The 24,317-nt window shown below is 45.2% G+C and overlaps 1 protein-coding gene and 1 long non-coding RNA gene across 10 annotated transcripts in view; one reads left to right on the top strand and one right to left on the bottom strand.

Annotated features, from left to right (window-relative positions):
• The window catches only part of LOC128852839 (uncharacterized), a 298,105-nt gene extending 289,694 nt beyond the window's left edge, over positions 1-8,411 (top strand). For 6 of the 9 annotated variants that reach the window (XR_008450906.1, XR_008450904.1, XR_008450901.1 and 3 more), the window contains 4 exons: positions 1-98; positions 1,887-3,356; positions 3,859-5,411; positions 6,415-8,411. The exon at positions 1-98 is cut by the window's left edge. This is a non-coding gene — a long non-coding RNA (uncharacterized LOC128852839). The remainder of the gene's footprint in view (positions 99-1,886; positions 3,357-3,858; positions 5,412-6,414) is intronic. The other 3 variants (XR_008450903.1, XR_008450908.1, XR_008450907.1) reach the window with 3 other exon arrangements.
• Positions 8,412-8,713: 302 nt separating this feature from the next.
• LMO4 (LIM domain only 4) lies at positions 8,714-24,189 on the bottom strand. The gene is made up of 5 exons (XM_054072483.1): positions 23,719-24,189; positions 21,252-21,490; positions 13,934-14,030; positions 13,426-13,581; positions 8,714-9,317 (listed from the first exon to the last, which is right to left on the bottom strand). The coding sequence occupies exons 2-5, from the start codon at positions 21,485-21,487 to the stop codon at positions 9,309-9,311; spliced, it is 498 nt and encodes a 165-aa protein (XP_053928458.1). The 5' UTR covers positions 21,488-21,490; positions 23,719-24,189; the 3' UTR covers positions 8,714-9,308.
• Between the last annotated feature and the right edge of the window lie 128 nt (positions 24,190-24,317).

The following is a 24,317-nucleotide window of genomic DNA, read 5'->3' as shown; positions in this document are numbered from 1 at the left end:
GTTCTCCAGCCTGTGTCCATCGTCCCCATCACCTGGCTCTTCTCACACTGTCATCTCAACACGGGGCTGAGGTTCGTCTGTCCATCGGTGTTCTTGTGGTGAGTACTCATTCTCGTGTGAACTGCAGACCAGTCAGTAAGCGCACTGCCGTCCCACCAGTGAGCAACACCAGCACCCCAGTCCGGGCAGCCGTGTTCCCCCAGAGCCCGACTGTACTCTGCAGGCATTAAAAAGCCACGAGTCCTATTTAAACAGAGGGCATTCTGTCCTAAACCTCCGAGTGCCGGTGGGGGTGAGTAAACTCCCTCTCCAAGGATGCTCCCCGCTCTGTGTACGCACACCACCTTCATCAAGAGGGTGTAGGAAACGCCAGATCCAGATATATGAATTCTACCTGTTTGGTTTTTTCTTTAAATACGTCACTAATCAGTCCAGGGATGGCAAAAAAAATTAATAGTAATGAGCTAATTACTGTACCAGCTGCCTACAAAGAGGGGTCCTGTAGGCAGGCTCCTTCTGCCCATTTGCCTCCTGGTTAAACCACCACTCTAGAAATTAGAAAACAAAACTTTTTTTTCCCTTTATAAACATCTATCAGCGTCACCTTTATATGGCCCACAGCACCGACACTGCCGAGCTTTTAAGTTCTCAAAATCCAGCCAGAATCTCCTCTAGCACATTATAACACGTTTTACTAGCTCAGGCGGGGTAAAAGGCAGAGCTGCGGCACCCCGTGCACGAGGACGGGTGCACCATCTGTGTGCCTCGCGACGTCCGAAGCCCGCCCGGCTGCCAGCCCTTTGAAACGCCAGCCTGCTGCCCTGATTGATTCACTTTTTAATGAACCGGGAAAGCTTGTGAACTTAAACCCTGACACCTCCACCTCCCTCCCTTCCTCGTCATCCCTGCAGCAACGTACTGATTATATTTCAAGTTATTATGGGATTAATACAGCTGCCCCCGGTGCCTCTTTCCCCTGAACTTCATCAATAAAAGTTGTGGACTACTCTTACTCCAGCTAGTTCTGCCTTCCCCCTGAATCTCGCCACGTTACCTGTGACGTGTCGGCGAGGCTCTATCATATCGGCTCTTCAGAGCTGCCAGCGCTGCTAGCATTTAAAACCTCCTCATGTCATGGCCTTGCATAAGCTTTGCGTATTTAAGAGGACATCTTGAGCTTTGCTGTGCGCCGCATCAGCTCTCTAAGTGGGTAGCGCGTACTTAGCACTATTGAAAATAATAAAATAAGATAATCCACACAAAAAAACATTAAATAGATTGCGCCTGTGTCATCTCTCTTTGAATCCGCAGTAGAGCAATAAAAAAATACTCTACACAGGCAAGTTCAGTGGAAAGGAAAAAAGAAGGTGGAGGGAGTAAAAGACGGGCACAGCACAATCCAGTTCACCCCCACAGCAGTTCTTCGTAGAGGGCTTTAGAGTCACTGTTTTTGTTGGTGTTACAGCGGGTTTTTTTTTTTTCCCCCCAAGAATCCTCTTTTCTAAAAACATCATTAAAAATGTAATTAACTGGCTTATTCTTTGGAAAGTCTGCAATTGTTTACAAAAAGAATTGCCACCCAAGCTGCCACCTTCGACGGTGCCGAAGCAGGAAGTTACGCTCTTGTTTACAGCTGCGCATCAATCCCACAATATATTTAGTTTTGGTACAAGTTACATATAAAATTCTTACTGAGCTTAATGTTGCAGCAAATAACACATATAGTAAGCGAGTAGGATTTATCACTGGCTGTAATGTCGTAGTGCATATTCTGAATCTATACGGTGAGTGATATATAAGCACGCGCGCGCAAACAAAATGGGAATATATTTAGTTTAAGAAGTGATGAATTGGGTTTGCTTTCATTATTCTCATTCTGCATGTAGGAGAACGGAGATGGAGCGCATCCATGAAGAGGGTGGGACCGCATCCGTGGAGCAGCACGTTCACTGGTGAGCAGGTTAGAGGAGAAACAGCACTTCGCTACCCAAGGCACAAGGGGTGAGGAGCACAGTGTGGTTGGTGGGGTACAAACAAATCCTGTGGAGTCCCAAGGTGCTCCCAGAAAGCAGAAAACATCTATCCAGCCCTAGGAGGTTTTATTCAAACTTCTTCCTTAAAGAATTGGCAATTTTCCCCTTTAAATCCTTTTCTTCGCCCCCTCCATTTTGGTCTCTCTCGTAAACACAGAGGCCAGAAGGCTACGCTTAAATAATTCATCTACAAATTTGCAATATCTTTTTGAACTATAGCAATTAAACGGAAAATAGAAAAATCAGCTCAGCATCCTGTTTGGATGTAATTAAAGGTATAATCTGTTCCATTTGAATACTTCAGTGCTTACCCTTCTTAAAACAACAAATAAGAATAGTAGCTCATTTGCAATATGTGGGTTTTTTTCAAGGCAGCTAAAAAGACTAACTGATGAAGCAAGAATAATAATTTTTAAATGTGGCATAAGCACAAAAATATCTACTACAGCTTTCGAATGATTGCTGCAGCTCCCAAGTGTGATGAGAGTTCAATAACAAGAGGTAGGAGCTTTATGGCAAAACGCTGAAGCCTTCCACTATTTCGTATCAGCATCTTGATGTGGCTGATATAATTACCTATCAAATACATCAGCGCAATGAATATCAGAGGAGATCCAAAAAGACGTCAGTGGGATGTGTATCAGCTCCATCTTTTAGGAGCTGTTTGATCTTAAGGGATTTTTTCAAAGAATAGAAGACAAATAGCGCATTCATCGCCCCTTTGTTTTCTGTGAGCAGCTGATGATTTTACAGCACAATAAAATTAGCCTATTAATGGCTGGCTGATGAGTTTTAGCTGGGTTTGGGTTTTCCTCCTACTGGACGTTTTTCCACTACTCAAAGAAACTGAAATCAGGTGTAAAGTTAATATCCGCCTTGTTCATTTGTTGTTCTGTAAGCAATCAAGATTTCCCCAAATCACAGGGCAATCTCTTGCCTTTCAAGAACGAGGCCCCGTTCTTTCAATTTGGTTTAACAAAACAACTGGCATAAGTTCAATGGAAGCGATGATTATTCTGAGAGGTTACGGTGAACCACAGAAGCTGTTAGTGAAAAGCTTGCTCGTGAGATCCCCTAAGAGGAAAAGCCTATGGATATCTCAAAATGTAATTAACGGCGTATTCGAACAGCGCAAGAAAGAAGCGGTGGCTGGTTTGGCGGCAGAGGAACCTGGCTGCGCACGGAGAGCTTCAGCTTACCCAACACCAAAGGATGCGATGAGCACCAGAGAGGAGTACTCGCTGCTCACCTGCTCTGTCTGGAGGGCCTCCTTTCCTGCTGCCAACGTCCCTGTGCTCGGCCGCACGGCGCCCTCCCTCAGGGGTATGTTTAGTGGGTCCAGGACCAGCCAGAAGGAAGAACTCTGTTCAAAATGTCCATTTTATCCCCACTATAACGCTCTCACTCAAAAAAACCCATTCCTTTGGGGCAAGAAAGGCTTGAGCTCAGTTTTGGGCTTAATGCTACAGTTTGTAGGACTGTTTCAACAGGTTTTTGGGGGATTGGTTGGGTTTTTTTAAAGTTAAATATATAGCAGTGAATGAAAAAAAAAAGCATAAAGTATCTTTTTTGAACATTTTTAATCATTGATAAAAGTCAATGTTCGAGCTCAGCATTTGTAAGCTGAGGTGAACATCTCATGTAGTAGAGAATGGATTTAAACAGATGATTACAAAAGTTTGAGAGCGATGTTACACGTGGGCACAAAATGGCACAAGGGCCATTGTGAGAGCTGTTTGAACACTGGATGCGAGAGGAGTTTGAGCTCCAGTTCAAAAGTTACTCAGCACCCATTAACATTTCCATCCCTTTTGCTGTTTGACAGCCCGGGCGCTTTCCAGGATGGGCCCTTCCTCCAGCGTCAGCCTGTCCCAGGGATGAAGGCACTGGCCTCTACAGCTTGTCTCGCCTGGCTGAACACACCGTGGTGTGGCCTGATCGTGCCTCTCCCATCTCTAAAAGTCTGCAATTTATTACTTTTAATACAGCAGCACTGAGAAGTCTCATTAAAAAAGCAAAAATACTCCAGCCCTTGTGGTGCCAGGCCCTCGGCCGCCCTGCAGTGGATGAGCTGGAGGCAAGCAGAGGGGAAAAAAGGATCAGGTGCCACCAGGCAAGACTAAGGCTGACATCCCCAGCTCCCGTCCTAGATCTTTAGTGCTTCCCCCTTGAATGGGGAACCCGGCAGCCTCCTGTGTGCCGAAAAAACATCTCTGTGACCTCAATGTTGGAACTACAGCTAAAGGAAGCGCAACACCACAACCCGCCTTGTTAATGAAGACCCACAGAGGAGGGGGAAAAAACATATCCTCAGTTGCGTCTGTCTCCAGTCACCAGGGCTTGTTTCAGGCCTTGGGCTCCAATGTCTGAGCGATCGCGGGGGCGGATGGACTGCTGTCAGCCAGGCCGTTGGTGCTGAGGGCTGAGCACTGGCGCTCGTGCTGCCTGCGGGCACCGGGTGCGTACACCAACACGGTTTACCCCCAGCTACCCCACGAGTCTCACTTCAGGAGCAGGACCCAAGCCCTTTCACCGCCCAGAGAACATCTCTGAGGGATGGGAACCTGTTTCTAAATGAAGCAGCGCTTATCTCATGCGTGCCACAGGTGTGATGTCATCCCCTCTGGCGAAGGAACAAGGATGTCTACAGCCTCCGCGGTGCAAAAAAGGAACTGAAGTGAACGTGTCTCCGACTTTGTTAAAATATGGTGATAATTAAGAAATATAATTACCACTACAAAGTTAATTCCTCTTTGACTCCTTACAAACAAGTTTTTAATTTGCACCAAAAATTTACATTTCAGATTTCCAGTCAAGCCCACATGGCTGCGAGCGTGGCGCGGACGCCGGGCAGCGGCTGCGGGGATCTGCTGGGCTCGGGGCAGGAGCTCCGCGGCGGCCCAGGAGCCTCGCAGGTGAGCAGTCCCCACAGGTAAGCGTTTGCAGTGCTTTACCCTGTCTCGTCTGCTGTACAAGTGAGAAAATAATAGCCGTGTCAGGTAAACTTCTGCTTTTTATTAAAAAAAACAATCAACCCCCAAACCCAACTTAGAAGGTAATTGATTGCTTTCTTCTGGTCTTTTATTAGTTGTGATTAAGGAGATATAGTAGCTCTGTATACACAGCTCCAACAAGTCCGGACCTGCACTACGTTATTGGCTCGCAGCCCTCGACTCGCAGCCCGTTCGCAACAGGATCGATCTGAGGGTGAAAAACATCCCCCGTAGGAAGCATACGCGTCCCTGCTCACCCAGGAACCCACCGCACTAAGAACGTCGGGGCCTGTAAGTCGCGAGTTCAACTTCCAGCGCTCAGCCCCGACTTGTCGTCGCTCTCAGCGTGTTGGCGGTGAGAGCAGAGTACGGCCAACGCGACAAGGTGAGCGCGTTCCATGACACCCTCACTCCCAGCTCGGGCTCTGCGGCAATAAATCGAGAGCTCCTCGCTGCTTAACATGCAGGCAAAGCGCTGCCAATCTAAAATGGCTGATCAGTAATACTTTAATTGCAGTTTCATAGAAACAAATTGCTGTTTAATTGCAATAAGCTCTTCCGTGGCTTAGCTGGACTGACGGTAGGCACACACCTGGTACTGCGAGGAGCCCGCAGCAACGAGGGGTGTCTCATACCTCAGAGGGGCTCAGGCAGGGAAATCGGACCTGGGACACGTAATTTCACACTCCAGAAATATAGTACTTAATATATATATACACACACAAATGTTCAAATCTCAATTTTGTTATTTTAATAGAGCTGTTCAGAATGTAGATCCTTGCAAAAAGCCTCAGATTTAACACAGAGCTCCCAGCCAATGAATTTGATAAAAAATTTAAATTAAAATCATCTTTTGAAATGCCTGACGGTACTTAATAGCGAATCCTACTGTACTGGCATACGATTTGTTTTTTTTTTTTAAGTATTTACCTTAAAATTAGATGATGCAAATTTTATCAGTGTTAACTAACAGGGAAAAAGGGAGACAAACTCAGTATGGTTAATATTCTGAAGATGTGACTTAATTTCATGGGCTTCATTTTGGTAAGACATTCTCATTTTATATTTCATAAGATACTGCGTAACCTGTTAAAATATTTAAAGATAAATCATGTAGGACTGAAAAGACAGTATCTTGTTGCAAACAGAATTTGGTTTGGAGAGGCTTAATGTCCCCCTGCCTGCCAGGATGCGTAAATCTCATAACTAGACAGCTGGAGAGGTAAAAACATTAAACCCATTTAGAGGGCAATCTTTTTACAAAATTGTTTCATTAATAAGAGTGACAATTTATATGATTGAGACGTTTAGATGCAATATAGACAGAGCATTTTATCCAGGATGATTTCAGATTAGTAATATTTCCTTTGATTTTTTTTTTTTAACAGCATTCATTTTTGAAAGCGAAGGGAAGCTCTTCCCCAATGATTATTTGTGTGACTTCTCGGCAGCGCTAAATGCAGAGGGTGCATTTCAGCCTCGGCGGAGCAAACGCATGTGATAAAAGGTGAACAACTACACGTTTTTCCTTACAGATCTCCTGGAAGAGTGATTTTTTTTTTCACATAAGGACAAATCTGAGGGTTTCCAGTCGCCTTCTACCCGCAGCTGCCGTCCCCATTAGAGGCTGCTCTGCTGCCTGAAATGCCTCTGGTTTCAAGAGTTTTACCTAAAGCAAGAATACTACTTAAATATGTTCTATTGTATATTCATAGCTCCATTAGTCCTCCTCCAATTTAGCACATCAAAGCAAAGGCTTCATCACTTGCATGTGGATTATGCTAACATGAGTGACATTTGTAATCTTATAGGTCTGCAACTTAAGAAATGCTTTTAAAGTAAGCTATTAAATAGGTAGCTGTGCTTTACAAACGAGTCATATAATAGTTTATTTAAAGCCGTTAATGAACTTCAACCTCTACACCACTAAATGCTATACTACATTACTTACTAGAAGTTATTAACTATCTTCTTAGCACTTCTGGGTTATATTGGACAACCAAAAATCCGTACATGTTAGATTTAAACACTGTACCTTGAGTGCTTATACGGAGAGAATATAAAGACGTGTCTACAGCCTCGCTAATACTTGAATTCTATATTCAGATGACTTCAAGTGTCTTTTCAAAGATATCGAAGCAGCAGAATTTGCAGGACTCTACCTACAGACTTTAATGCCAGATCAAAAAGCTTAGCAACATATTTAAAAAAATATCTAAGGGCATTTAATTAAAAAGTCATACATCGCTTCAGTCATTTTATTGCTTTATAGGCTATGCAAGGGTTCTTTTGTCTTTCCTCTCTGATACTGTACATTACGACATTTTCTTTTCTCTGCGACAGCCCTATTTTTCCTCAAGCACTGGAGTGTTAAAAGAAGAAATTCAGCAGGACCTCCAATATAGCAGAGGTCAGGAAGTAGCATCTGAAAACAAAAAAAAAATCCTCTGTCGGTTGTTTAGACAGACAAATCTATAAATCAGCTTTTTGTTTATCGGCATCACAACAAAAATAAGCCAAGCTCATCCCGTAACCAATTACGGTGAACAGCGAACACCTTCTCAAAAGCAGCATTGGAAAAGGCAACACACACGTGCTGTATTCCAGGCGTACGTACGGGGGTTCCTATCACAGTTCAGTAGTTGTTAATATTGATTTGTTATTAATTGCGGCAGAGGCACATTCCATTCCCGGTGCCTGCAGTCCCTGACCGAGGGCACACGCTGCCCGGCCGGACTCACGCCTGCATTCCTGCTCCAAACAGGGGATTCTTGCTCAGGATTCTGCTACGGAGCAGCTGACGGGGAAACCCACTGGATGCAGTGGCTCCCTCTAAGCTCGGAGGAGGCGTTGCTGCTTTGAGTGGCTGCATTTCACTTATTTGCTTTCAGGGAACAGATCATATTTGCAGTGTGTTCTCAGAAATAGGCCGGGAAACATGGTCTTTTTCTTTCCTTAGGATTAGCAGTGTTGAAAAGTTAAGTCTTTTACCCCAGCAAACACAACTCGATGCGGTCCTGACGGGAACAGTTCTTGAGTTCCTTTCTATGAATGCTCAATTCTGGTGCTCAGCGGGAGGCACAGACCTTTTGTGGGGTTCTGTTTTCTTGTTCCTTGACCCCTCGCGGTACATACACAGCCCCTCCTGCCCTGCGCCCTCAGCCGCACCACACCCTTAACAGGTGATTCTAAAGAAAGGAACGGGCCCGAAGGAGCCCACGGTACCTGCAGTGGACCATAATTCGTGCAATATGAATTATAATCCGCTTGCTGTTACCAGAATTAAGAATCTCAATGAAAAATAAAGATCATTTTCAAGTAGTCCTCTGTATCCTTGCCAAAAGTAACACAGTTAAGTAGTTTAACAGATTCTTTACTGGCATGAGACAAAAGCACCTGTCCAAGCCAAAAAGCTACTTTTAAAGGTAGCTGACCATTAAGCTAATGACTACGTGAGATGGAGAGTCAAGAGTCATGTTTGGAATGTAGTTAAAAAGAAAAAGGCAAAGCTTCTAAAACCCATACTCAATTCCGTGTTGTTTGTTTTACTTTTTTATTATTTAAATACACCATACTAGAGCAAATGTCTCTGAAAATATCACAAATAAAAGATTTTTCTTCATTCAGCAAATTAGAAGTAGGTGAAAATTTCTACACAGTAGCTGCTATGAGCCCGAGGGGGGTTTCTTTTGTTTTTTTTTTTCTTTTTTTTTGCCATGGGAAGTAGCAACATTAGGACAAAAACACTTACATGCATACATACATTGTATTTTACAGAGATACAATAAAAGTGTTTGTGATAGAATATCACAAAAGCCACATCTTTATCTCATGTTCAGTTTGATTGAAACACATTTCCTTACAACACTTAAATATACAAAGAGCAAATAGAATGTTGTTAAGGTAAAACACAGGGTACAAACTGGCCAGTGCCCTGCTAATTGTTAATGAGGGTAGAAAGCAGATTTCAATGCTTCTTTTAATTAGCTTCATTAGTCATCTTCCCCACCCGCCCCCCCAAAGATGTCCTCCGGTGGATCTTTTTTCATTTTCTCTACAGTCTCCCATTAGCCCAGGTTCATGGAGTCCTTAATGTTCATATTCAGTCATTTTAATACACCAATAAATGTGGGAAGGGCAATCGAGAATAAAGAAGGTGCAATGGTATGGAGCTGGCATTGATGCTAGCTACAAAGGTGACTTGTCTACTTGGAGACATGGGATCCATCTGTGATGAACAAAATTTGAGATGAAGGCACGCATTCTGCATTACTCTGACCTTTTAGCAGACCTGTAAGAAATAAAAATGGGTATCTTAGCTAGGATACTAGATTTGAGATAGGAAACTACAACATGACTGCTTTTGTCTTTTCCTTATTCGCTAATCTCTTTTTTATTAGATTACTTTCCAACTGTGACTTGATTAAGGCTTTCTACGCTATCTATTCACACTGCTAATGTTTCAACTTCAAATAGCAAAAAGCAAACATTTTCCGCAGTTTCACTACTAAAAAGAGCAGGCAGGGAAGGAAAAAAAATAAGAAGAGACGACAACAATAAATAAGTCTACTTTCTGGTAACAAATCGTACAGTGAATAAGGTGTTTTTTCTGGGCCCCTTTTAGAAGGGGAGAAACATTATACCATGGCTTTGAAGAAGCCAGTAATATGATCTTATAATTGGAAGAAATAGTGTGTAAAGCAAATAAGAAGTACAGCCAATATCCTCCCAAGGCAACTTTGGTTAATGTGCTGCATTGCACAAGAGCTAAATATAGATATTTCAGGATTTTTCCCCCCCATTTAAAATTCCTCATCTGGTGTGTTAGTTAATGTTACATAAACATTTTAATATACGAAGTCAAACATGTGCTTTCACACTGGTGTTAATGAATTGTGATAATTAAAAGTGTCTAACTCAATAAAAATCTAAACTTCCATGGATAAAGTAGAAATGATCATCCATAGTCTTCAAATACAATCTGTTTGCAATTACCAAAATGAAATAATATATATTAGATTTTTATGGTTTTTAAATGACATTTTGCGCTTCCCAGGAAGTTCTTTTTTCACCCTTTCTCTAAGTTACTAAAAGCCCGAGGTCTATTAGTAACTGCAACCCCCCACTTTCAAGCTAATTAAAGTAGTAGAGGCTTGGAGGTTTAATTCCCCAGAGCTGAAGCTCAGTGTGAGAAAGGTAATTTGTCTGTCCAGAACAAAGATTAGGGAGCAGCCAGCAAGCATATTTAATAAATGAGCATCAAATATCTTCTGCTATGGACACAGACAACACCAATTATGTAACTACAAGGGAATTGTTGAGCGATACGTAAACCAGAAGATTTTTAAGATCCTCTCCGAGAGATGCAATCCAACTCATACTTTATTTAAAAGTAGAGGAGCTGAAGAGGAGCGTTTGCTACGAACATCGCCAGCCGGTGGGAAGCCCCACTTTTTGGGAAGGTGGCGATCCTGCTGCAAACAAGAAACGCTACAGGAATGCTATCACTACCAAAACAAAACAAAAAAAGCAGAGAGCGTCCTTGACAATACAGTCTCTTGAGGGAAACGGCACACGGGGCATCACGAACGAAGAGCTGGCAGTCTGCAGGCAAGCAGCACCGAGCGGAGATAAACCAGGGGGTGCAGACACCACAGCCAGCCATGGGAAGTTATCATTTACAGGCATGAACTGCCTCAGGGAGGGAAAAAGGCAGGGACAGCCAACATCACTGCATTTGCCTCCTTAAAAAGACAAGTTTTTAAACGAAGTTAGGGCATGCAACCCTTTCAGCCCGCACCAACCACCAGGAGGTATTAACCTGTAACCCGTACCAAGACAAGAGCGAGTCCATAATGGTCACCTTCACGTAGGCAATAAAAATGCGTTTTAATGCTTGCAGTATGTCTCAATCTCTTCAATTGAATAAAAAAGCCTGTGAATATTCTGCTACGTCTTAATCTCTAGTGGCTTAATAAAAAAAATCTCTGTTAGACTATGACAGATCTGGCTGTAAGAACATTTCTAATTAGTGGCCCTAAACCACACCGCTTTCTGGAAAACATCTCTGATGTAAACATCTTCAGACCATTAAAAGCTAACATGCAAAACATGACCCTTGGTACCTGCCCCAGTAGCTTCCCAAACCCTGAAAACCCGATCAATCGAGGAATTATCAACTTTGTCTCCTCAACTGTATTTCAGCTTCCCAGAGTTCAGGTGCTCTGCAATTCCTCTTTGAAACGTGGTAGGAATACTGACACCCTTTTCTAGAGAACTACATTATAAAGGAAATATATTATAAAGGAAACAAACCCAAAGTGTCATCTGTTCCCCCAGTACCTCCTCGTCTGCCTCAAACTCATAAACACCCGTCCTTCCCCGTTCCCTCTGCACTGAGCTTCTACCAGGTGTCTGCAGTCGTCAGCTCCGCAAGCCCACTCCGATTTTACTTCTCGTTCCCATGTTCTATGTTCCTCATCATGTCTACTGCTTTTATGGCAACTAAATCATTTTTATGTTTTGCTAAGGCATAGTAAGAACCTGATAAAACTAAATGACAATTTAGACACCTATTTGAAGTTACATTAAACTTTACATTCGTAGAAGACAAGTGGATAAACCACTCTCTCGGCATGGTAAACCTTTTACTGCGGTGTATAAAGATGAATGGTTTTACCTATATTTTGAAATGGGATACCTACAAATATTCATTTAGCAGATTCACTGCTAGCCACTCTCTATTATTACAGATTTGTTTCATTAAAATTCACAACAGTATAAATCTATGAATCTTTAACTGTATTTGTACTTCCTCGAGAAGATGCTGCACATTCTCCTCCAATCTTAATTATCTTTGTTCTGCCTAACTATATAGGACTTCTGCACTCATCTCTCTCATCACCTCAATTGACAAATTAAGTAAATAAAAAAGGTCCGTGTTTTATTTTGATGTAATTACCTTCACTGCATAAGGCTTGAAAGAATGCTTAAAAATAATCAGTAAATTTATGCACAGGAGAAAAAAAAAGCAAACAGAGATATTGAAATGTAGCAACACAACAAGAACAAAAAAAAAAATCATGGAAATTAAAAACCAGTTTGTGTTTTCTTGGACGTATTTCTCCACCGAGTAAAAGCACTAAAAAATATTCTGTACGTTACAGAACAGATCAGCCTAGCGTTTGTCCCAGATTTTTTTAATCTTCCAAATTCCTATTTGCAGATAAATGTTATTTTTTGTGATCCTTACAGACATTAATGAAGTTCCTATTGTAAATCTATAAAGAATTACCAACTGAAGTGTGCACTTTTTGTTTCACTGCAATAACTCAGTGCTGTGTGATTGCCTGGGTTAATGATGAAAAAGTCAAATATACTATCAGAGCTGATGGAAAAATCTATCACCAATCTGAAATTAAAATTCATCTGTGGTCAATAAGATTTAATATCCATGCAAGTGGCGCTGTAAAGAGTAAATGAATCAATGTCATCAATACATAATCAGTATGAAATATGATGTGAATAAAATTATGTGCAAGAGTCATACATTCACTCTTTTCTGGACCAGGGTGGAATGAACAGTCTCTTAACTCAAGGTTGACAGTAATTGTTACAAATTAGGCACAGCAGTTATCAAAATGCACTCACTTGCATAGCTTTAGGACTTATTAAGGAGATTAAAATAGATCTAAAACTATCTAGTTTCAGAGTTACAGGACAACTGTTGATCAGGAATTTTTCTCTTCCTCTTCTCTATATGATTTGTACAGTCATTATTCACTCATTTAGCTAGAAACGAAGAGCTATCAACCACCGAGATATACAATCTCTAGTTGAGCTATTAGTGTTATGGAGCGATAAGAAAATAGCACTTTCGTTTTTAAATCTGAGTTATGACATACAAAAGAGACAAGAAAATACTTCTGAAAGAGTACCCCAGCATGCTTCCTCAACTAAAACCTTCATATTAAAGTGAAATACACGGGTTCAGTTCAGGAACCTTCTCTTCACGAGACATTTATTTCCATATTAAAGGATCTAATTTTCCTCCCACAGAAACCTGCTCTCTTGTAGCCCTTAATTTCAAGATCGTAAAATAAAATACTTCTCTTTGTGAAGAGTTTATATTAGCATATGCTCTCCATTTAGCTTTGTACATAAGGAGTTCAACAGCTGTACAGATGCACATGCCCAGGCCAAAATAAACTGACTCAGACTCATCCTATATTTAAGAGGTTAGTGTTTGCTCCCCGTGCCCCATGCCTAAGTTACGGGGGGTAAGTTCAGTTACTTAAAAGGTCTCCTTGCAGGGGTGGGCAACGTCCGCTATTACAACGAAAAGACATTGATCTTCATTTAGCTCTAATAAAGCTTATTAGTAATTGTTGAGTATTCACCTTCTGGTCTGGCAGTAGTGGATTACTCTGAAGTGAATTCAAATGGCCATTGATGAGAGCTGTAGGTCTATCATGTTCACAAAATAAACTGCCATTGATGTAGTGAAACCGATCTCCGGGGACCAGGCGATTCCGGCAGGTAGAGCATGTAAAACACTGAAAAAAAGGAGAAGAGGCAGCGAGTGAAACTACAGCACAAATTAAGCATGCTGCAGGTTTGAAAATTACACTTTGGAGACTACACGTACAGCTGAGCTACGGAGCTGCTTGGTTTCCAGCAGCCCAAATATGGCATCAGTGTCACCTGTTGGGACTACGCAGTACATAACTCAGCTATAGTTCTGCCGATTACGAGGCAGCAAAGCTACACAGCAAGGGAAGCTCTGTAATAAAGACTCGCATTTCTAGCTATTGCTTTGCATTTCGTTCATAAGCAGATGCAGATCTTATGTTAAAGAAGCACGGCGGCGCTAATCGGCTACTCAATAAAATACAGAACCCCCCTCACCTTAAGATGGTAGACGTTGCCCTGTGCCCTCATGACCAGCTCACTAGCAGGGATGGACTGTCCACAGGCACTGCAAGCACCGCTATTCCCAAATAACCTGAAACAGAGGTGATGATCATGAATAATTTAATACACAGGAGGCTCCGAGCGTTTTTGCGCATCACTGCAATGGTTTATTACACAACTAGTTTAGACTTCTGACCCTCCCCACCCCCACCTTCAGACTTGCTTATCTGCCATAATATGAAAAAAAGTATATTTTTGTGTAACAACCGGTAGCTTCACCCTACCTTGGATGCGGTTACACAGGATTTAATCAGAAATATTGACTTACACCTCCAGAAACACAAACAATTCTGTACTACACACATTCTATCAGATTACTGGGTTCATCATAAAAAAAAAAGAAAAAAAAAAGAAGATACAATTCATGACTGGAGTTTAAATGCATTGTGTCCTTGAAATTATATGAAGAACTCTTTTGTACTTTAATCATATCTTGAGATATGAGTCATCAAAAGGGTTAAGAGGATTTGATTGTATATCTAAGAAGACATCATGCTCAGTGTATTGAAACTCCAGTAAACCTCCATCAGTGCAGAGTTTCCATTAGAAACTCTCTGCTATCCAGGTTGATATATAATGTGTATGGGTTAACCTTTTCAATCATGGTGTCAACACTTTAGATTTGCCTCTGCTCATCTCTTTCATCCTAACCTTCTCTCTCTCTTGATAATGAAATGCTTGCTCCAACTTCCCTCTATCTGCTCCTGAGTCCACAATTTAGATTACTTCATCTCTGCTAGCAACAAACTGAATGAAATTTCGATTTGAGCAGAAAGTAATTTACCGGGATCTGGACCCATTTGTCATCATATCTCTCTGGGTGTTTGCTGTATCACTGCAGTTTTCCTATGCAATCAAATGAGACCACAACATCTGCCATTGGGGGGGCACACGCAGCAGGGGGAGGGGGAACGGGCGCAAGGGTGGCGAGGAAAAAATATATACATAATTCTCCAAACCCATTTAAAGGCACAACGCATCGATTCCAAATATAGTACAATAATGATTATTGAGTTCTACTTTTACGGGCTGCTTTAGCTGGAATTAGAAAAACCTTTATTTGCTTTCACGCACGTCTCTAATATACACAAATATTTATAAAGACTACCACAATCGTTTTGCAGTTAAAAAAAGGAAACTTAAGTAGCTGGCAGGGTCACAGACCCACTTTTCTGCACGATGTAAAACATAGTAATAGGATTTACAAATTAGCGTATTGGTGTCATAATAAATATTAATATTTGCATCTCCTTCCTGTCCAAATAAAGTCATAAAATTCTGTTTGTGTCAAGCCAGGAGATGCATTACAACAGAATACCCGTAATCTGAATGATTGCAGTGTGCCTCTGTATAAAAATAATTGCTTTGAATTTTCAGAATCTGAGCTTGCAGAGGAGGCTTGTCATGTTCAAACTACTAATTTGCTGTCGCCACTTTATTGAAAATAGCCTGTAAGTTGTTATTAAATGTATCGACTGAACGACAGAGAGAGTAGTAAAACTGCCCCTTAAGATGGCTTTTAATAGGAAGCTGAGAAACAAATTTTGCAGCAGCATCGATTTGAAGAGTTCAATCAAAACTCCATTTCAAAACTAATTAGTCTGAGATCCACGACACATTGACACGTTCTTGCAGAATCACAGTGGTTACAAAGGGAAAGCTGAACTAATACATTGTCAGGACCTCCAGCCAAAGGGACTAAGCTGTCTGGAAAACCGAGCGGCCGTTATTAGGGCATCTTCTCAATCAGGACCAGTTCTGAGGAGTTACGTGATGGATTGAGGCTACTTCCAAAGCTTTGCGATAGGTGTTTTTCTTCCTCCATCGTTACTAGTAATGAAGCTGGCTGAGGGGAAGCCCTGCGAGAGGAGGCGTCGAGGCATTTACAGAGCAAAGATCCCAAACCCGTGGGTGGGGAGGGCATTGCTGGGGAGGGTGGAGGCAGAGAGGCCAAGTCCTGCAGGTGAACCCACCACATTCCTCATCCGGGTGAGCCGGAGCCCGGCGAGCGGGCTCTCACCACCCCCAGTTCAGCACAACTGCACCACCCCAGTGGGAACAGAGCGTTGGGAATGCCGCCCCCATCGCGCCGCTCTTCATCAAGCACTCAGCCGCTCCACAATCCCCTCCGACTACAAGTGGCCGCACACCTTGAACATCCGTGAATTCTAATACGTCAAACTAATCCAGAGGCTTCCCACACACCTTACGTCTTCCCTAAGCGCGTTCCCAGACCAATTCTGTGTTGGGAAGCCACTTCAGCCGAATCTTCTGCTAAAATTCCTTAAAATTACTTGGAAAGCTGGAACCCCTTTCCACTGCTTTTTATTATTTACCAGGAAAATTAAGCTTATTTTTCCTCCTCTGCTGTTATGAATGGTTTTGTTCTGTAATACCATTAACAGGAAAAAGGTTTTATCTGTTAAAAAAATGTTATTCCTCCTTACCAGTAAAGGAAGTCTTCCATAGTCACTATTCTGTACTGAAAAAAAGTTGTTTCACATGGTTTCCGAGAGGCTGGAGAGCTAATTATCTAACCAGGGGGACTGTCCAGGACAGTATTTGATTTAAAAGGCTTGAGGCTTTAGGTGCTCAATTAAGTAGCTATCGGTCTCAGACTGGACTTTAATGGGCTCTTTTCTCTTTAACTGCAGCAATGGGTAGAGATACCCCAGGTCAGGCTAATTAAAGCCAGGGGACTCTTTAATTGTGATGACAGAATTGGTTTCAGTTTCCTCTTTGGGTCCTCAGTCCAAGAAGGTCATTAATATTTCAACATTTGGGCAATGCAATCAATCACAAACATCAAGAGGTTCCCTACACGGACAAGGCAGCTCTTCTACGCTCGGCAGCATTTTACTGAGCCACCTTAAATTAACTACTGTGTGGTTCCATCACAGCCTTCCCCACACCCCAAACGCTCCTATTTCGGGGTTGGGGTTGTTTTTTCAGAACTTCCACAAGAGTGGGAATGAAGGCAGCGAGAAATCTTTCTCCAGTCTTGCTGCTCGAAATTCAGTACCAGCAGGAACGCATCTCTAGCAACTTATACTAACAAAATAAGGCTCCAGTTGCTTCCAAAATTGCGGAGACGGATTTAAGTGCTTCAGTTCTTGCACAACACAGCACGCGTTTGCGCCCGCTTAATACACAGCCAAGCCCTAGCGAGGAGAAATGCACATCCAGACCTGCTGATCCAGAAGCGATCGGTGTTTCTGCACATTCCCTATATTTGATCTAAATTCCGCAGCAGCTATATTAAATGTAACAAAGAAAGGCAACACAGAAATTACGCCGGGAGCCAAGTCCATTAAAGGTACTTCAGAATAACTGGAGACCAAGCACCTTAAAAGCCCCAGAAGCTATTGATACTTAAAAGGGGGGCTGTGCATAATGGCAAGTGCTGCATTAGAGAAGGGGAAGGGAAAAAAAAAAAACCAGCCAAATTACGCTTGGTTAATTCAGAGTAACAGATCTGCCCCCAAGTGAATTGGAGGCCTTGAATTAATTCTGTTATGACAAATCAAGATAAACGTTCCCCCTAAATTGCATGCGATTTAATTAATTTTTGAGATCCTGGGTTTTTTTTTTCTTCCTCCCTCTCTCCTAGCTAATAGTTCACATGCTCCTGTGCTGTCATTGTGCTTGAGTGGGCAGACTTCAAAGTGATATTAAATAACCAACTATTAGATTTACCTAGCACGTCCTATTGGAAAAGTGCCATTTAATTACCTAGCCTGTTCAATTAAAGGGACAGCATTCCCTGCATATAGCAGCTTGCTGCTGATTACCAGGGAAATGAACTGGCTGCCCCCCTCCTTCTCTCCCTTCTCTCCCCTCCCAGCACTGCGGCTGCGGGGAAGGGGCCGGAGGAGGAGGAGAGGGGCGGTGGGTGCTCCCCCCTTCTCCCCCCAACCCCACCACTCCCTTGCTCCTCTCTTAGAGGCCAATTTTGTTAATTAAATGTTTTGTTTGCGATGCGGCTCTCATTCATTTCGGACACGTCATTGCGAGCAGATCTAAGCCAGGGACCAGATCTCATTAGATAAAACCTATCAGAACTAAGAGAAAATGGAGGAGACACTAATTAAAGCTTTTAATTGTGCGGCTTCGCTGCCACGCTGCTGCTTTATCTGGCATCTTCGGGTTGGGAGGGCTGCGCGCTCCCCTCCCTGCGCTGCTCGCCCTGGGGAGGGCGGGGAAGGGACTGGGATTTTTGCCTCCCTCTCTTTTCCCAGGAACCTTGGCTTTCAATGAAAGCTGCTGCTGGAGCTCTACGGCTAATTTGTTGTCAGGTTTTTGGTGAGGAGGGAGGGAAAGAGGAGTGTTGTGTTGTTTAAACAACAACAAACACACACATCCAGCCTCAGATGGCTAAAAAAGCTCATTAATAAGTGGCCCCGTGGTCTTGGCCCCTTTCACCTGGCGCCTGCCGGGCTGATCAATCCTCTTCCTCACTGTAGTCGCGTCTAGCATGCCTCCGGTTAAGACCCGTGCCCACGGCTCTCTCCTATGAAAGGGAATGGGCTGCCCCAAAAGCTCTACAGAACATGGGAAGGGGCAGAGGGGACCCAGAGAGACTCACTGCCAAACGGGGGGCATCACCTCCGATACAAGTAGTACAAAGCGTTTTCGGTATGGCCTCCACCAGCCAGCGTGGCCATTTCAAGCAAGAAAAGGGTGAGGGCCTTGCTCATGTCGCATGGATCGAAGCCTGCAAAGTCCATTTCCAGCAAGAAAACTCCAAGTTCAGCCAGCCCCGGCAGGGCCAGGCCGTCCTACCCCACCTTGAGTGTACGGTGTCCAGTTCAAGTTTCAGCAAGCATCTGTCAGAGCTATTTTTGCAAGTCAAATTACACAGATCTGAGGAGAAGTCAGGCGATAGAACAAGGATATCAATTCAAAACCCTCATCTGATAAAGCATCCTATTCATAATCGCCTACATTAAAATAAACGAGTATTAATTTTTGGCAACACAAAACCGGAGGACTGCGATAAGCTTGCCTGAACTTGCCTCTGGGATACAGTGGACGCATCTTCTCTTTTTAATTAGTAGTAATCAGACATGAGGGTTTGTTTGATGGTGTCGGTCGAGTGATGAATCTGTACCATTCAGTGCATCTCAACAGTAGTGTCAATTTTTCCACTTCAAACGAGACTCTTTCCCTAACACCGTTCTGCTCTATTTAATTACAGTTCTGCCAGGCTTAGGCTTGTTGCTTAGGACAATGACCAAAAAGCACCATCAAGAACCCCCATGTCCTGATTTTCTAGCGTTTCTCTGCGAAAATACCCCCAACACTAGCGAAGCTGAGGCTCCAGTTCCTCAAAGACACAGAGGGCTGCATTTCATCTCTTTAACCAACCAAAGATGCGGCCACCTATCAGGACAGAGGCTGCGCTATCAGAGAAACCGAGTCCTAACTCCATCCTTTCCAGCTAAGGAAGTCTCCATACATACGCGCACATTCCATACAGTCCTGCTCTTCTCAAACAGAAGCCAAGTTCAGCAAACTTGTAATATTTTGTGGCTGAATTTTTTTTGGTTTTTTTTTTTTTTCAGAGAGGCAGAAAAGAAGTGGAACTTTTTGCCCATCGGGGAGAAGAAAAACCTGGGTTAACTCTTGACATTTACTGCAAATGAGAAGCCAGAAGCATTTAAACAAAACACAATTTGTTTTAACTAAGCTTTTCTGTTACGCCGGGGAAGTATGGGGCTTTTTTGTTGTTTTTTTTAATTACTGAATGTTGAAATAGAACACCTCCTTGAAGCATTCATGTGCATCAGTCTATCAAACCATTTACTCAAATTAAATGTGTAATCCTTCAAAACGCCTCCTTTTAAATTAATGAGTTTAAGTAGCTTGAGTTCACCTGAAAAGATCGTACGGGCACCTGACCTCATGAATTCTTTCTATTAATTATATTGGAAACTCGGTGGAAGGGATACTCTGCCTAATCTTACTGTACCCCAACAGATGTGAGATTAATAAGGCTTAGTTCCCCCTACCCAAATCTGCAGCGTTTAAAGCCAACGGCTTCAAAAGAGGAAAGAGATGAGAAATAAAGGGCAAGGACACACCCCTCGTCTCCCGTCCCCCGTGTTTTCTGTCCTGGAAGTTAAGAAAAATGTCTGTTCCAAGCGTCTCCCTAACGCTGCGAAGGCAAACATCGCAGCACTGGGTTTGGCTATAAGTAGACTCGGTGGCCCTCCAACCGACGGTTAATCAGCTCTTTCACAAGGAGAACAGAGAATGAGTCATTCTGTTTCCACTCAAAGGAGTTTAAAGGTGCTTATGTAAATATCATAATTAATCAGATACTAAAGGCAGGCATTTCATTATTTAGCGCCTCTGCCACAGCCTTATTTAAGCCCTACGATTTTAACATTTACCGTTCAGAGATGCACACTTCTCCTTCAACACTACAACAAAGCAGATTAATTTAGCCTCTCTGATTGCTGTTTATTTTTAGTCAGGACTTGTTTTGTGCTGACAAACCACTTTAAAGTTACAGTCGTCGTTCTGCACCCACCACCCCCCTCTACTCTTCCCTCCACTTGGCAGCCGCAACTGCGCCCTGGGCTAAGCGCGAGCATCCGTATCCGCACCCGCACGCCTCTCCGCTCCGAAGGAAGGAGCAAGCCCGAGCCACGGGCACTCGCCAGGAATAGAGGGGGAAAGGAGAAAAGGGAAGAACAGGCAGGGATGGGGGAGAGGGGAACGGAGGAGGAAGGGATGGGGGAGAGGGGAACGGAGGAGGAAGGGATGGGGGAGAGGGGAACGGAGGAGGAAGGGATGGGGGAGAGGGGAACGGAGGAGGAAGGGATGGGGGAGAGGGGAACGGAGGAGGAAGGGATGGGGGAGAGGGGAACGGAGGAGGAAGGGATGGGGGAGAGGGGAACGGAGGAGGAAAGGATGGGGGAGAGGGGAACGGAGGAGGAAAGGATGGGGGAGAGGGGAACGGAGGAGGAAAGGATGGGGGAGAGGGGAACGGAGGAGGAAAGGATGGGGGAGAGGGGAACGGAGGTGATGGAGGAGGAAGTAGGGGAGAGGGGATGGAGGAAGGGAGGGAGAAGGCTTGGAGGAAGGGGAGGAAAGAGGAGGGGAGAGAAGGAAGGGGGGAGAGGGGATGGAGGGGAGAGGAAGAGGAGGGAGAGGGGTTAGAAGGGGTTAGAAGGGGAGAGGAGGCCTGAGGGGGACGGAGGAGATGGAGGAAGGGGGAGAGTCGGAAGGCCGTGCGCTGCCTCACCTGATGTAGTCGTTCCTGCAGAGGATCATGCCGCTCTTGGTGTAGCAGGAGGTGCCGATGTCCCCCAGCTGGGCCTGGCAGCAGGAGCACTTGAGGCAGCGGCTGTGCCAGTAGCTGTCCATGGCGTAGAGCAGGAACCGGTCGGCGATTTTCCCCCCGCAGCCCGCGCAGCGCTTCCACGAGAGGGACCCCGCGGGCACCGGGGGCGGCTGCGAGCTCCCGCCGGGGTTCACCATGGCCTGGGGGGACACGGGGGACAGGCGGTCAGCGGGGGGGAACGCGGGGAAACGCCGGGAAAAGCGGAAAAACGCCGGGAAAACGCCGGGAAACGCGGAAAAACGATGGGAAAACGCCGGGAAAGGCGGAGAAAAGCCGCCCCCCCCCCGTCCCGGGCTTGTGCAGCTGCAGAGCCGCGAGTCAGAAACGGTGCCGGGGGTTGGGCTGTTTATGGAAAGAAAGGATAAAAAAAAACCAAAAGTGTGTGAAGAGTGAAAAAAAAAAAAAAAAAAAAGTTGTGAAACTGGTTTTTTCGGTGGAGGCTCAGGACAGCCCCCCCTCCCCCCCCCCCGTGGGGATTCGGTTCTGTTTGGGTTTAAACTACAGGAAAACAGGCAAAGAAAACACTGGAGGCGGAGGACACCGGCGCGAAGAATGGATCGTTGAACTTTGGGACGGCTGTTAACTTCCTACACAAACATACTCAACTTTTGTCTCGCTAATCTGCCCCTTGATCAGCAGTTTAAATGCTAAAGGCTTTGTTACTCAAAAAGAAAGAAAAAAAAAGGAAAAAAAAAGGGGGGGGGGAAAGGAGAAAAAAAAGGGGGGAAAAAGGGGGAAAAAAGGAAAAAAAAAGGGGGGGAAAAAAAGGGGAAAAAGGGAAAAAAAAAAAAAGAGAAAAAAAACCCAAGCCCCAAAAGCCTATTTCCCCGCCCCTGGGGAAGCAGCAGAGGAGAAGGGCACGGCTCGGGCTGGAGCCACCCCCAAAACTGCCACCAAGGGCATCTCTCACTTTCTAATAACCGCCTTGCACAAGCAGGACAACCCCGAGATAATATAGGAATCAATTCATAAAGCTTAGTCTTAAACCGATTAATTTGTTGCCTCCAATCCAAATAAACTCCCGGTGTTCCCCCAGTCACTTATACTATAAAAAGATCAAGTTATTTACTGCCAATTAAGCAGCGTGTTTTGTCTTTGTCCTCCAAGGCGGGCTGCTCCTGCCGGGGCAGCCGCCCCTGGGCTCCCGACCCCGGGCTAGTGCCTCCCCAGCCGTGGCGACCAACTTCCCGGTGCCACTCGGAGCCGGGGGAGGAGACCCGCGGCCGGTTGGGAAGAGGCAGGAGCACCTGGAGGTCTGTCCAGAGACCGCACAATAAGGCAGGAGAACTGCACCAATTAAGCTGTAACAAAAACCCCGAGACTTTAGAAAGAAAAACCACTCTAAAAGCCATTAGCATCGCATTTATCCGAACGCAGCCCATACCTTTATGTAAATTGATTTCTGATGCATTTGCTCAAGGAATTGCCTTTTGTTACAGTTTCCAGCTAGAGCCTAAATGTATCCGCATTTCCTGCTCCCAGCCTTTAAACCGTTTCCCTACCCTTTAAACCGTTTCCCTACGCTTTAAATCACTTCGGATTTCTTAAAAGAAAAAGGAAGAAAAAAAAAAAAAGGCTCCCCGCCACCACCACCACCTCAGCCCGTCTTTGTCGTGTATAAATATAAAATGGGAAACGTTACACTGAGGAAAACCATCCAGTAACCCCATTAAGCTAAAGCTCTTAAGGACAAGCAATACCTTAATGCTGATTAAATCTAAAAAGATGAATCAAGAGGACTGACCAGAAAGTGACTCCCTTGATAACTAAGGACGGGCCCTCATCAAGTTTCATTTAGAGTTGGGGGGGGGGGGAAGCTTTTAACTTAAATAGGCTTTCCTCGAGTAATTACACAGCCAAGCAATTTAGGTCCTGGGATAGGAGGCAGCGAAACAGAGGGCAGAGAAGGGAGAGGCAGAGGCAAAACCCCCTCCTGGAACGGCGGCTCCGGCGGTTCGTTAATGGAGACCGAGGGAGAGGGACGAGCCGGCAATTTGTAGCACAAAAATGGATGCTTAATTCACGTCTTGGTTTTAATTAGGTGATTCACCGGATTTCTCCCGGATTGAAACAAAAGGCCGTGCGGGGGGCAGGAAAGGAATGGGAGAGGGGGAGAAATACAGAGCTTCACTTTGATCTTTTTTTTCCGCCACTGTTTCGGAGCGGTGTTTACCGGGGAGGGGGGGGGCAGCACCCCCTAACCCCCTCCCGCACCCAGGCAGAGCCTCTCCCGAAGGCAAAGGGGAGGAAAGGGGGGAAAGGAGAGAGCAGCCCCAGCCGGGCTTTGTAGGCGGGGGCCGCGGAGCCCCCCTGCCCGTCCTCCCGGGGCTGCAAAAGCAGGCGCAGCCCGTTCGCCAGCGCTCCTTACCTGCTTCCCCTCTATATTGCCAGAGGCCGCGGAGCGACGTCGCTCGGGGCGCCCGAGGAGGTGTCCGTGCCAAGAGCCGCCAGCGGCGCTCGCCCTCCTCCGTGCGCGCTGGGCTCCGGGAGCCCCCCCGGCCGGGCAGGGGCAGCCCTCCTCCGCTCCCTCCCGCTCGGCCGCAGGGGAGCTGCAGGGCCGGCCCCGAGCCGCTCGCAGGGCGCCGGCGCCGCTCGCTGCTGCAATCGCCGGGGAAGTTTGGCAATGTGGCTTCACTTTGTACCGCTTCCCCCGCACCTCCTCCCCTTCCTCTGGTGGTGCTGCGGCGGCAGCTCCCGAGGCGGCTCGGAGGGGAGGGGAGGGCCCGGCGGCTCGGGGCGCCGCTGCGGGGTGAGGCCGCTCCGCCCGGCGCGAGGGTGCGAGTGTCCCTGCGTGCGCGCCCGCCGCCCGCTCCGCTCTCACATGTGTTACTGACAGAGCAGAATCCCAACGGCGCCCCGGCCCGGCCCCGCCGTCAGCCCCGCCGCAGCCAATCCGCCCCCGGCTTGTTCAGGCGGAATAATAAAACCTGCCAATCCCCGGCGAGACAAAGGACTGAGTGAAAGGGG

This window comes from Cuculus canorus, chromosome 8 (assembly GCF_017976375.1).
Source record: "Cuculus canorus isolate bCucCan1 chromosome 8, bCucCan1.pri, whole genome shotgun sequence".
Classification (NCBI taxonomy): domain Eukaryota; kingdom Metazoa; phylum Chordata; class Aves; order Cuculiformes; family Cuculidae; genus Cuculus; species Cuculus canorus.
Note: the sequence above shows the minus strand (reverse complement) of the source record. Positions and strands in the feature narration are given on the sequence as shown.

What these genes read in the sequence shown, in the direction of transcription:
- LMO4 (XM_054072483.1), bottom strand. Translation starts at nt 21,487, where the DNA reads ATGGTGAACCCCGGCGGGAGCTCGCAGCCGCCCCCGGTGCCCGCGGGG. An exon ending in TGCAGGAACGACTACATCAG is followed by an intron (nt 14,031 to 21,251) that starts GTGAGGCAGCGC and finishes CCTCTGTTTCAG; the next exon opens with GTTATTTGGGAATAGCGGTG. An exon ending in GCAACGTCTACCATCTTAAG is followed by an intron (nt 13,582 to 13,933) that starts GTGAGGGGGGTT and finishes CCTTTTTTTCAG; the next exon opens with TGTTTTACATGCTCTACCTG.